This window comes from Pleurodeles waltl, chromosome 11, assembly GCF_031143425.1.
Source record: "Pleurodeles waltl isolate 20211129_DDA chromosome 11, aPleWal1.hap1.20221129, whole genome shotgun sequence".
In the NCBI taxonomy this organism is placed as follows: Eukaryota; Metazoa; Chordata; class Amphibia; order Caudata; family Salamandridae; genus Pleurodeles; species Pleurodeles waltl.
The window spans coordinates 148,719,951-148,732,613 of NC_090450.1; the positions used below are offsets into that span (position 1 = coordinate 148,719,951).

At 39.7% G+C, this 12,663-nt stretch overlaps 1 protein-coding gene across 3 annotated transcripts in view; it reads left to right on the forward strand.

Moving 5' to 3' along the window:
• Positions 1 to 12,663, forward strand: part of MME (membrane metalloendopeptidase) — a 352,340-nt gene that overhangs the window by 316,429 nt on the left and 23,248 nt on the right. For all 3 annotated transcript variants that reach the window (XM_069213314.1, XM_069213315.1, XM_069213313.1), the window contains exons 19-20: positions 1,365 to 1,498; positions 1,766 to 1,831. In XM_069213314.1, the coding sequence (XP_069069415.1) occupies positions 1,365 to 1,498; positions 1,766 to 1,831 (200 nt within the window). The remainder of the gene's footprint in view (positions 1 to 1,364; positions 1,499 to 1,765; positions 1,832 to 12,663) is intronic.

Here is a 12,663-nt window from a genome sequence, read left to right on the forward strand (position 1 = left end):
AGTTGATTAGTCCTTGCCAGGAGAGAGGAATGGAAGCATAGTTATTGAAACCCAGCCTGACTGAAAATTGTGTATAAAGATGTACGTGTATTCATGTCAGAGATCAAAGCATGGAGAAGCTCACCCAGGACATGAGAGACAATGAGTAATAAGTATTTGATGTGTGATCGTTTTCAATAGGAGGTGGTGTCACTTAAAGAAGCTCCCAGGAGTTGCACTTGATTTAAGGGTCTAAAAGGGATAAATGTCACTAGGTAGTTTAAATGCATGCTGAGAGAAGGGGGGGGCAAGAAGTCCATCTTACGGACTTAGCAGTCTGGCGGTCTTATGTGGCAGGAGGGGGAGGTGAGAGAGGGTTGGGGATCTGTATTTTTGGTTAATGGTAAACGTGGAACTGCAATGACACTACATAACAGAGGGTTGCTACAGTGAACATCTGTGGGTTGCTAGAGTGAATAGAGCGTTTGGTGTTGAAAGGCTTAAAAACCTAGGTATTGTATGTATACAGGAGACACAATACATGTTAGAATTTCCAGGCTATCAGCTATGTGCAAGTACTATGCAGGAGACAACAACTAGAGGGGTAGCCATAGTGGCCTGCAATGGATTGGAAGAACTGATTCTGAAATCCACTGATCAGTTTGGTCGCTGGGTGTTGTTAGAGTGCTTTGAGGGCAGAAGCTTACATTATGTTCACTGTAATGGTTCTAACTTGGGTGAACCTACACTTTTTGAGTTTATCAATATGGAGCTAGCATCCTGGCAACGCCCATCATTGTATGTGGAGATTTAAAATATTCACATTAATAGTGATCGTCCATTTGGAGTGTTGGTCGGTATGAAGAGAGAAAGCACAAGGTATTCTGGGTAGTGCAGACTGTGGTAATAAGCCATGGGTTGGTGGATATATGGCAGCAATTTAAGGCTTTTGATCCGGGCTGCACTTTTTTCTCCTCCCCCCCACAAGAAGCACGTTAGGCTAGACTACTTTTTTGTATCAACCAAGCTTTGTGAAGGGGCAAGAGTTGAAAAGCACCGTAGAATAATGTCAGATCATATTCCCTTAGTGGTAGAAATTAGGACTTTTGACAGGCTCAAGAGTATATTCAGGACATGCGGAAATGGATACTATCCCTGTTAGTTGATAATCAAGCCAGTGCCCCTAGCAAATTGGTCTGGGGTGCCCTTAAGAAGCGATTCCAGGAGAGACTATTTGCTGCATCTTTATGTTAGTGCCTGTAATGCAGTATAATTCATAGAGCTTTTGTGCTTTACATGCTATGAAACTGAGCTACATTACCTGCAGAACATTAACTGGTCTTATTCCAAATTGTAAAATATATTTAAACACTTATGTATTACAGGTAGAAATTTTAATGAAAATGGTGATCTTGTGGATTGGTGGACTCCAGAATCTGCAAAGCAATTTAAAGATTTGTCGCAGTGTATGGTGTATCAGTATGGAAACTACTCCTGGGATTTAGCAGGAGGGCAGCATGTATGTTGATTGATATTCATTTATTCATGGTTCCATACAATGTCCTTTTCTTCATGGTGCAAAGCTCATAATTGTGTTTCAATGATTTGACCTGATCCTCTGTTGGTCTTCAGCAGCTGTGTCAGTGAACAAAGCCCGTGTGTTTATTCTGCCCATAAAACCTGAGGGTGTGTACTGACCTCAATGTCTTAACAATGTGATCAGCAGAAGAAATGCTTATGGCAGGCCTCTGATTATAATTTGTTTATCTGTCCTTTTTATTTATAGCTCAGTGGAGTCAGCACTCTGGGAGAAAATATTGCAGATAATGGGGGAATTAGACAAGCATACAAGGTATGTTTCCTAGTGTGTTAAACATAATGCAGTGCTTTGTTTTCCCTTTTGTGAACACATTATTTGTTTCTCTTTTCACTGTGTTGGCATTTCTTCAATGCATTGACTAGGGAGGTTAAAGGTTCATCACACGTGACATGGAAATGTTGTTTTTGTCTTCAGTATTGGTACAATGAGGCAACCAAGAAATTTGCCTTGTTGTGTGGATTAAACTGATAATTGAATGTGTGACATAGTTTACCATTGCTATTAAATGAATTAGTCTTTCTATATTACCTAGTTTATAAGACCCAGTGGGCTTTGAGAAGAACAAAATATCTTTGTAGCTAAAATGCTGTATAATATTGAATATTTGGAAAATATTGACTACCAAACAATTACATATAGAAGAATATAGAGAGGTGATTGATGATTTACCACTCTCAATGCAATAGCTACATATCGTGTATATATGTGAGTATGTGTGTATGTCTGTAACTGAAAAAAATCAATGGTTAAAGTGATACTACAAAAAATATGTTGAACTAACACAAAAACTAATGCTTAAAACACACCCAAAAAACACTGAAATTATCAAATTATAGTTTACTAAAATAACTATAACTTGCACCCTTGACATGCACTACTTATTATGATCTCATGTATTACATCACTCATAATGTGGTAAATGATATGATTGATGCCATTATTGGTAAGATCTCAAATGATGTCACCAGTGGTGCCAGGTCTTGTATCCAACCCTGATGCTGGTGCACAACCCACCGCTGTGTGCAGCATAATAAGGGGGTGCAGGAGATGGCTGCATGACCTCGACTCCAGCCAGGCCTTGTGCCCAACCTCATTGCTGTGCCCAACCCCCTGCTGTGTGGAACCAAAGTCTGTGCACAGATGGGGGTTGACCGCAAGTCCTGCACTCTACCCCAATGCAGCCACTATCACTGCCAAAGAAGATGTTCAACCCCCGATTTTGAAGGCCTTTAGCTGTACGCAGTGGGGGATTGTCCACAGGATTATGGCAAGGCCATGTGCCCAACCTTATAACGGGCTCCAAACCCCCTGCTCTGCATGCCTACTGTTATCATCAGTGATGTCATTTAAGATGGTATGAATGATATCATTCAACAATTCATGAGTGGTGCAGTCTGTGAGGTTACTGGCAGAGCATGGCACTGGCCTAAATTCTAAGTAACTCAGCAAACTATAACTGGTGAATTTCAGTCTTTTTTTGCTTTAGTTTAAAATGTTACTTTTAAACTGACATTTCCACCCAACACTAACATCACTTTAACCCTTGTTTTTCGGGACAACACTCATAAACAAATCATGATTGGTCATGGATTGGAGGAGGTGTCCTATGTTCCACATGGGCATGGATATGGGAGAACACTGACTGCAGAAAGTTAGGATGCACATCTTAAATAGGACACAGAGGGGTAATGGCCATGCCTCTAAGTTGTGGCATATTTACAATGACAGTAGATGCCATTATCAGCTGTGCAATGACAATCCACAAAATAACCATCTTTATGTCCCATTAGCCATCCTCAGTGGAAGATCAGAGCTCTCTTTGATCCTGCCACATCTTCTTACATAAGGGAGAGGGCCAGTTCCTACTGCAATAATCTGGAACAATTATCAGCTGCACACCATTACACACCACAGATAATATAGCACAGACTGAAAACCTTAAGCATCTGCAACTTTTGACAGCCTTTAGTGAATAAAAACCTCTGGTTTTCAAAACCATGCCAATTGAAGGTAAAAGTCCACACCAAGTGTTATGATACAACAAAGGTAATGTTAAACTCAAAGAAAGGCACGGGGGTAATCTGCTTGCTGTCTTCCACAATTACTGCACTGTTATAGGGAATATTAGAAATAAAATATGTGCGCACTCAAAAAGAGGGTGACACTGGTAGCAACCAAGCTGGGAATTAGCAAAGTGGGTGGAGGATTTCCATATTGTGATCATAAAAATCTGGGGCACCCTCACTGTATCTATCATCCAGCAAGTGAGTTCAGCAACTGGGTCCAAACCTGCTTTTATAAGATTGTGAAGTTCCCCATTTCATGATTTTTTTTATATGTACTGCAGGAGAAATGGCATATCTATTTTTTGTTGTCTATTGCTGAATTATAAGATAGGAGGATATACTTCAAGCAGTGCAACAGAACGTGTATTCATGTAAACCATAGAGAATAGTTATGTGTTCATTGAGACCATTTATGTATCAGACGCATCTATTGAACCAACATTGAGTATATTGAAAAAAAGTCTTTACAAGTACAACTGTATAATGATACTGCAGTTGTCCATACAGTACTGTGGCAAAACGGTTCACTTCTGCAGACCTCATCACCACAGCTCTCCCTTAGGTGTACCAGACTATTGATTTATACTTTTTTTCTTCACCAAGTGACTAAATGTGAGAAAAGAAAGAGAGGTAGATATGTGATATTGTGGTTAGGTTCAGTCTAAGAGATGATGTAGAATATGTTGGAGTGAAGCCTTAATGTAAATATTTGGGGGTGCCCCCTAAATCCGGTTAGCTCCCATTCCCCTGCCTCATTTAGAGTCAGGGGAACTACCAGCTTTCTAACAGATCACTACCAGCTGAATGATCTGTGTATGTTGGAAGGCCCATCCTGTGTACTGTTGGTCTGCCAACCTATTCTTTCCTTTCAGGGACCACCATGAGATACCGCTAATTTTATTGTTTCTTGGAAGCAAACTCCAGCTATAGGGGCTTATTTCTGAAAAGCAAAAATAATGCTTAGCTGGGTGTCATGACTTGTTGACCTGAGTGGCATTACATTTCCAATGAATATTGTCCTACCACATCAGTGGAAGCAATTTTATCAGAAGTGTCACACCAGAGTAAAAGCAAACCTGAAGTATGTTAAGCGGTCTGCTGCAGGATGCGTGGAGAAGGGGTCACATCTGCATTGACCAGATGTCAGGCTGCCTTGTGTATGTTAAATGGCACCTTAATATTGTCACTGTACCCTACTGAAAGGGTCTGGAGCCATTTCAATGTGCAGTGTATTCTTTACAAAAGCAGGCTCATGCTTCAGTTGCACATGCAAGAAGAACACAGTGAATTGTTTGGAGTTGTTTTACTCCCCTTATGGTTTTCTAGTCTTGTTTCCACAGCTCAAATCAATTTTGTTAGGTTGAGTTTTTTTCAGAACAGATGGAATTAAAGGGGGTATGAGAATGGGGCTTAGGATCAACGTTTATCATCCTGTAACTTTGATTCAGTTTCAATGGTTTGAATGTCTCATGCCACTTTGGCATTCAAAGTGATTGAAATTGTGCAAAGATTTGGGTTGTTTTTCAAGACCAAAACTTAACCCTTTCTGAATTTGCAAGAATAATTTCTTTTTTATAATTGTAACTGAATTCTTTACCAAACTATTATTATTTAATAATATAAGAATCAAACCGTTAGAAGACATGAAATAGTGCTGAGAACGTCATCATGTTCCAGGGTGCTTTGTCATCCTGTTGATAATAGCAGGTCTCTTGGAATTGTTAAAAAATTTAGCAGAGATTCTGTGAGTTTTAAGTATTATTTGGAATAAGTGCACCTGACTAATTTTTAAGAGGAAATTAGAGAATAATGTGGCATTAAGGGGCATATTGATGGGCCCCTTGCACCAGTGTTGCATCACATTTTTTGATGCAACAATGGCACAAACCTTGAACTGAAATCTACCTGAGGCCACTCAAAGCACCTTTGCGTGGCTTTGAGTAGCCTCATAGATATGGAGAAAGGCAAGGCAGTGAAAATCTCTGCGCAAGGCTGGTGTTCCATGGAAGTTGCTGTGGGTGTTCCCACGCTACACCCATGGATTTTGACGTGTCCCCAGATTTACAAGGCCTTGTAAACCTGAGCATGCCCCAAAACCTTACATCTCCCCAGGGGAGGTGCAAAAAGGAGAAACATCTTTATTTTTCCTCATGTTTTCCTCTTTCTGTGTGTGCAGCATTCTGCAGCACACAATGAAAAAGGAAAAAGCCTCCCATGATTGTTGTTGTGCAGGAAGGTGCCCCTTCCTGCACAAAAACAGTCCTGCATGTAATGCAGACACCCATGCATCATGGTGCAAGGGTGTCTGCCTTAGAGCTAGGCAGACATTTGTGTGCCAGTGCAGAGGGAAGGACAGGAATGCACCAACTGCTATAGATACAGGGCATTCCTGCCCTTTCACTTTGATGCAGTGTAGCAGTGTAGCACAACAGGGTTACTTGCCTCAAATCCCCACAAATATTCTCCTAAATATTATTTTTGGCTTGGGAATATTGCATTTCCAGAGGTCACAAAAAACATTTAGAGGCCTCATTAAACTTGGCCTGAAGTGTTAGTATGATATTTATCACACATGTTAATGATACAGTGTTTTTTTATCTATTTATTGGGTGTGATAAAGAGCATCTGTTTCGGGTGTTTCCTATAATATGGGGAATAAGAAGAATATTCTGGGGCTTACCACATCAAACTCCACATGACCTGATCTTTACCACTCATTTTCCTTGATAAAGGTTTCATCTGTATTTCTGAACTACCATAATGTATTCGGTGGATGCAGTTTTTATTACAACTGGTATTTAACAGATGCATTAAGATCTACAAACCTTATCATTCTGATATGTGTAGTAACAGGTGGGAACATATAAGGATGCTCATAAGATCTCTGGAAAGAAATTACCTGGGGCCCTACTGACACATAATTTTGTTTCACAAATGTTAAAAGAAGTGGCAAAATTATACATTTTGGTACTACTGCTGTGATACTCGTGGAGCAGCGTAGATTTAGCTGTCACCCCTGACGTCACAATTCACAACCTTTTTGTATTCATAATGACAATATAATGTGTGTCTTACCATTTAACTAATAGAAAATGGTGCACTATCCCTTAACCTTATTAATTGAAATATAACCATTGAATGTATTTGTATAACCGTCCCTATGTTATTTGAATGTATTTGCACAAGAAATGATGACAACTTATGTATGGCGTGCATTAATGTTCGATGTCTAATGTTGAGAAATGTGGCTCTCAACCAAATTCCATTCAAGTACTGACAATTTATTACATTCATATTTACTTTAACACAAAGTTTTATTTTAATCTATGTAATTGAGATTTATATAACTATATAAAATGAACATGTGCACAGTTTAACATTACTTGAAAGTACATTGCTGAATAATGTTCAATATTGACATGACTAGGTCTGAATTCCTTTAACATGAGAAACTGTTTTTTATTTTCTGCTGATGTGTCATTTAATTGCAGGTGCATTAAAATGAAATGTTAGTTTGGGAATAGATGTGCTATTGTTTTAATAATAGAGAGTCTGAGAGAAAAACCTTGAAAGCAGTACACAGAGAGACCAAGAATGAGTTGAATGTCACGTATTCATACATGTTGAAAATCATTTCCAGAAGACCAAGGATAATAGCATTCTCAGGCCTCCTCTGGCAGCAAAGAGTTATGTTGCAAGCTACATTGTGGGACAGGAGAATACAATGGAGCTTGTGATGGTGTGACCAGAAAGGTGTTGCCTGGTTGGATTGTGTGATCTTAATTACACTAATAGATGTTACAGACATTTTCCCGTGGACTTTGAGAGGTACTGACCCTTGCCTTTCCCCTTTATCCCACATACTTCATTGAGTGTGGCATTGGCTTACAGTTACCTCTCTAAGAAGAATATTTATAGAGCTTCTGAAATGCTGACACCTTCTTTTACATTTTCCCCATTCATTTTTAGGTTGAGGGCTCAAGCGCTCTGACGCGTTGTAATCCATCTGTGGGCTTTTAACCACGCCCACCACACGCCCATCACTAGTTAGTGAGCTTGCCTTTCAAAAAACCTTTTATCATTGGTAAATACTTTACGGTTGTCCCACCTTGGGGCAATTTTGTCACCGCCTTGGCCACTGACCCTGTTAGATGGATAATTGCACATTTGTAGATATGTTTGACTGCAAGCGAACTTCTTTTTCCTTTTGTGTCTCAAGCTCATGGAGGCCATATCACTTTGAATTGGCTTTCTTATGTCAACTGCTTTACTTTTCATTTTCAATTTAAGTGGCAAGAAAGGTCCACTTGGGAATTTATAATGTTAATAGCGCTAACTCGAGCAAACGCGAGACCCGTGGCATCACAAATGCTTGTTGCTTTGTTCCTGCTCCCGGCCTTTTTATCCTCATGCCTTTTTCTATAGAGATTTTTCATTTTATACCTCTACAAGACTTTCCTTAATTCATCCATAGTTCAATTTAGTTAGATGGTTTTAGCTTGCACTAATGTGTAAGAGGGTTGATCAACAGTTGATCAACAGATTTTTTCCGAGCATCAGATCCTGTATTTGATTTTCTGTATTGCAGTGACAGAACTCTTGGTTTGTCCTCTACTAATCTGTCTAACTTTCTTCACAAGATTTGGTTACTCAGTTGCTTTTCCTATCTTTACAGTAGGTTTTTGAGATTTGTTTACATTAACTTGAGTGTTAATTTGCAATAAAAGCTTTTAACTTTATTTCCAATTTGTGTCTTCATTGTGTGGCCAAATGGGTTACACTATAAACTATTGCTGACATTTTTTTACCAAACTTCCTAGTTAATCCTCTTGAAGGGAAAAAGATTGTCGACCTCATGAAAAGAGAATGTTCAACCAAATTTGGTAGCAGAGGGATGGTTCCCTCAAGGAGATAGGGAATTAGGGTGTCCCCTTATCAAATTGCCAAAACCCTGCCCAAAATTCTAAGCCCATTACTCATTTGGAGGATTGATGGAGCTCCAGAATCATTACAATTCAGCAGATGTTTGAGTATTAATGGGGTTGCACATTGCATTGCTTATGCTTAGACTGTGGTGTTTTGTAGTGACTATGAAGTGTTTTGTGGAGAAATTTGAAGTTGTTGTATGAATGTTGCACTTATTGCAAAGAAGTCAATACGGTTATCAGGCCCGTCATGGCCTAAGATCTCCGGATATATGAGGAACGTGTAGAAGACACTTGTTGCTGTTCTTGTCTGCTGTTTAGTGATGCTGTTCATAAGACCTCTTTGACAGTACCACCGGAAAAGGACCTTCTTTTGAGTGATTGTGAGAGATATGTATCACAAGTGTACAGGGAGAAACTGTATTAATCCACTGGTCGAGATTTCATTCAAGAGTGTGCTAGAGCAGGTAGGAAATTGTAGCTGTGAACCATTTTTGAAAAGATTGACTACGCCAAACCTTTGGAGGAGCAGACAGAGTTGCTGTTGAAAAATTGCTTGCATTTGTTTTTGCACATAGGTTGAGTTAGAGAGTGATAATGGGATAAATTGAAAAGGAGACTGAGCCGCAGCAAGGAGTGAGATTAGTGTCACATTATGCCACATTGGTATAGGTCAGTTGGTGTAAATCCACGCTGCTATTGATGGGCAATGTCACAGAGAGTTGCACTGGTATTGGTTGAGAATGTCAAACAGAGGATTGTGAGTGAAGATTTGCTTCCTGATTGGAAGCAAAACGTTATTCTGAAAATGTGTAATTTGATTGAAAAATGAAATTCCTTAAGACATTAAGGGCCAGATGTAGGAACATAGCAAATTGCAATGCAGAAAGGTGTCTCAGACACCTTCTGCGACTCGCTATGGTGTCGCAAAGACCCACCTCATTAATATTAATGTGGTGGGTCGCAATTTGCGACCCCATAGCGAGTCGGGGCACTCACGGGGATGGTGGCCTGCTGGGGACAGCAGACCACCATGTCCATGACTGCTTTTAAATAAAGCAGTCTTTTTTTTTCAAAGTGTGGCCCGTTTTCCTTAAAGGAAAACGAGCTGCACTTTGAAAAAAAAAACGAAACCTTTTGTTTCGGATTTTTTCAGGGCAGGTAGTGGTGCCTTGGACCACTGCCTGCTCTGAAAAAATATTTTCATGTCCAGTCACAAAGGGGAAGGTGTCCCATGGGGACCCCTTCCCGTTTGCGACTGGGTTACCATCCACTTCAAGTGGATAGTAACTGCGAGTCCATTTGCGACCGCTTTTGCATGTAGGGCTTTACACGTGTCTTTGGCTAAAACAATGGCAAAAGATCACTGAGAAATGAGGGTACACTAGCATTTCCACGTCATGGAACACTTAATGTGAGAATCATTGAAAACTTGGGACAAATTTTTTATGAAATGAAACCACCTCCTAGACCTACCTAATTTGAAGCAGTTAATGCTTGGGAATACATAGATCATCAGGGATAGAAAGAGACATACAAATGAAAGGTCATGTTTGCTGCGGAGAACAGACATAATTGAAGGAACTAGATTATATCCAGCATTGACAAATGAAGAAGAGGGGAAGACTAAACCAAAGTAAATGAAAAAGAAAGAAGAGGCTAAATAAACTGAGAATAAGGGTGAAAGCAGTGACAGTGATTCGGACGACAATTTCATAAATGAGCTGTTGTGACTCACCCACCTCCATATACCATGATTTTAACAGAAGGAGCAACTGAGATAATGGCAAATGGAAATTTGGACATGCCTACTGCACCAGTAGAATTATATTCAAATCGGATGGGGGGAATTTAAGTATGATAGTTCCTCAGAGCCTGAATGCTTTAGTTACTCCAGATGCACTGACTATGTTATGCAAACTGAGTAACTCCAGAGGAGAGATTATATTGAATACCCCAGCAGAACAACCAGGATTTAGTGCTCAAGAATTAGATGATTGGCTCAAGGGAATACACATTCCAAATGAAACTGGAAGCTCAGGATACAACAGAAGAACATTTCAAACCCCAGAGAGAGAACGTGCACTAAATGTGGCTAAATTGAAATTGGAGCTGAAGGAAATGGTTGTGGGGAAAACTTGATACATCTCAATTACACACTTACCAAGAAGACAAACTACTGTTTGTATGTAAAGACATCACTAGACGTGCAGGACAAGCTCACAAGTGTATAACTGAATTAGCCGGTAGATATGTAGTTGATTTAAAAATGCTAAGCATTACATCGAAGCTACCGCTTATGCTTTAATGATTGAGATCTTGATGAAAATAGGCTGTCAGGAATGAAATGACAAATTAGGGAATTAATTGGCTACATTCAAAAGTGGAGTGAATTAGATAGATGAGAAGGAAGATAGATAAAGAAGAAGAATCCAAGAAAGTAAGGCTAGATCTGCCCTAACTGGAGCAGATGAAGATGAGGAAGATATCTAAATACATCCAATAAGAGACATTCCTGGTGGAGCTTATGTTCGTGTACCCTGGAGTTGGAGTGATATTGTGTCATTCACCAATGATTTCCTAAAGTTGAGAGAGAATCCTGTAGACAGGTTGAATGATTTGTGAAGCTTTCAAAAGTCTTGTGGGAGGATTTTAATAATTTGTTTGACATTTTCGTTCCAAGTGATTTGTGGATTGAATGCAAAGTGTCTGTTGATTGGCCTGACAAAGAACCTATGAGACATTCAGTGACTGAAGCTCTGTCTCCCATAATGATGAAAAAGTACCATCAGGTGATTGCAGTTTTTAAATTAAAAGTGTCTCCTATAGACATTGAGTTGGTTATGATTGACAGAATGACCCAAGTGTCCAAAGAGTTGATACATTCCCACTACAAGACATTGTTGCAGGCATTCCAACAGGATAGTGTACAGAGACTATTGAGGCAAATTATATGGAACATTTTGTGATCAGATTTGTGCAGGGGTTGAAACCTGAAGTTCATACAATGAATCAGGAGCATTTGATTTGTTGGTAGAGTAAACTGGTTGATGAAATTCTGAGATATGTGAAGCATTGCAGTGATGAATTGAAGATGAAACAAGAAACTGAAAGAAAAGTTGATGGTGGCACAGATGAAAGCTGCACAAAGGAGTCAGAATCCTCAGCTTGTAGGGAATATTGGTGCTATGTATGGAGTCTTTCAGAAGGGAGTTCCAAAGATTCATGGAGGTAATCAGCATGAAGGAGAATGAGGTCCCAATAGACCCGAGTACAGGAGTGGATGTGATGACTTTGAGAAGGACTAATCCATGTTATCTTTGTGGCAAAGTGGCCACTGGGAGAGGGAATGTTGTTTAAATCTGAATGATGTGGCAAGTAAAAATCAAGTGCAAATGGAGGATTTTTGCATTCTCAAGGAAACAATCTTGTTCAGTCATAGCATACACAAAGACAGTGAATGACACACTTTGTTGTGCTCCAAAGTCAATCGAATCAAGTTCTGCAAAAGGCAAAAGTTCTCCAATCTAATCTGAATCAAGTCCCAATTGCAAATACCAGTTCCTTTGTAAATCAGTACCCTATGATTGCAACAGATGAGGATTATAATTCTGATAAATCCCATTGACGGTGCTGAAGGGGGAGAAGGAATGTGTACTTGGTGCATTTTAGAGGTAGACTGGAGTGGTTCATTCATGAATGGTGAGGTGAATGGCCATCCTGTGTCATTTTTTATTGACACAGGTGCTACCTGCTCTACTTTGAGAACAGCAGATGTTCCCAACCTACCCATCTATGGACAAATGATTCAAATAAGCAATTGACTAGCCCTGTCACAGACGCTGTACTTGTTATGTTAAAATAGGGCAATTTGAGAGAATCACAGATTTGTGGTATCTCATTTGAATCCTGTGAGTCTGCTTGGACATGAGCTCTTGTGCAAACTTAATTGTTCTATCTATTGCACTCCAAGAGGCGTAGAGATACAGCCTCATGATGAGGATGTTGCATTTAATACTTTAAATAGAACCCCAGAGGTCAGACTGTACCCCATGCTGACAATATTTACCTGCAGATCTGAGAGAGACAGTAC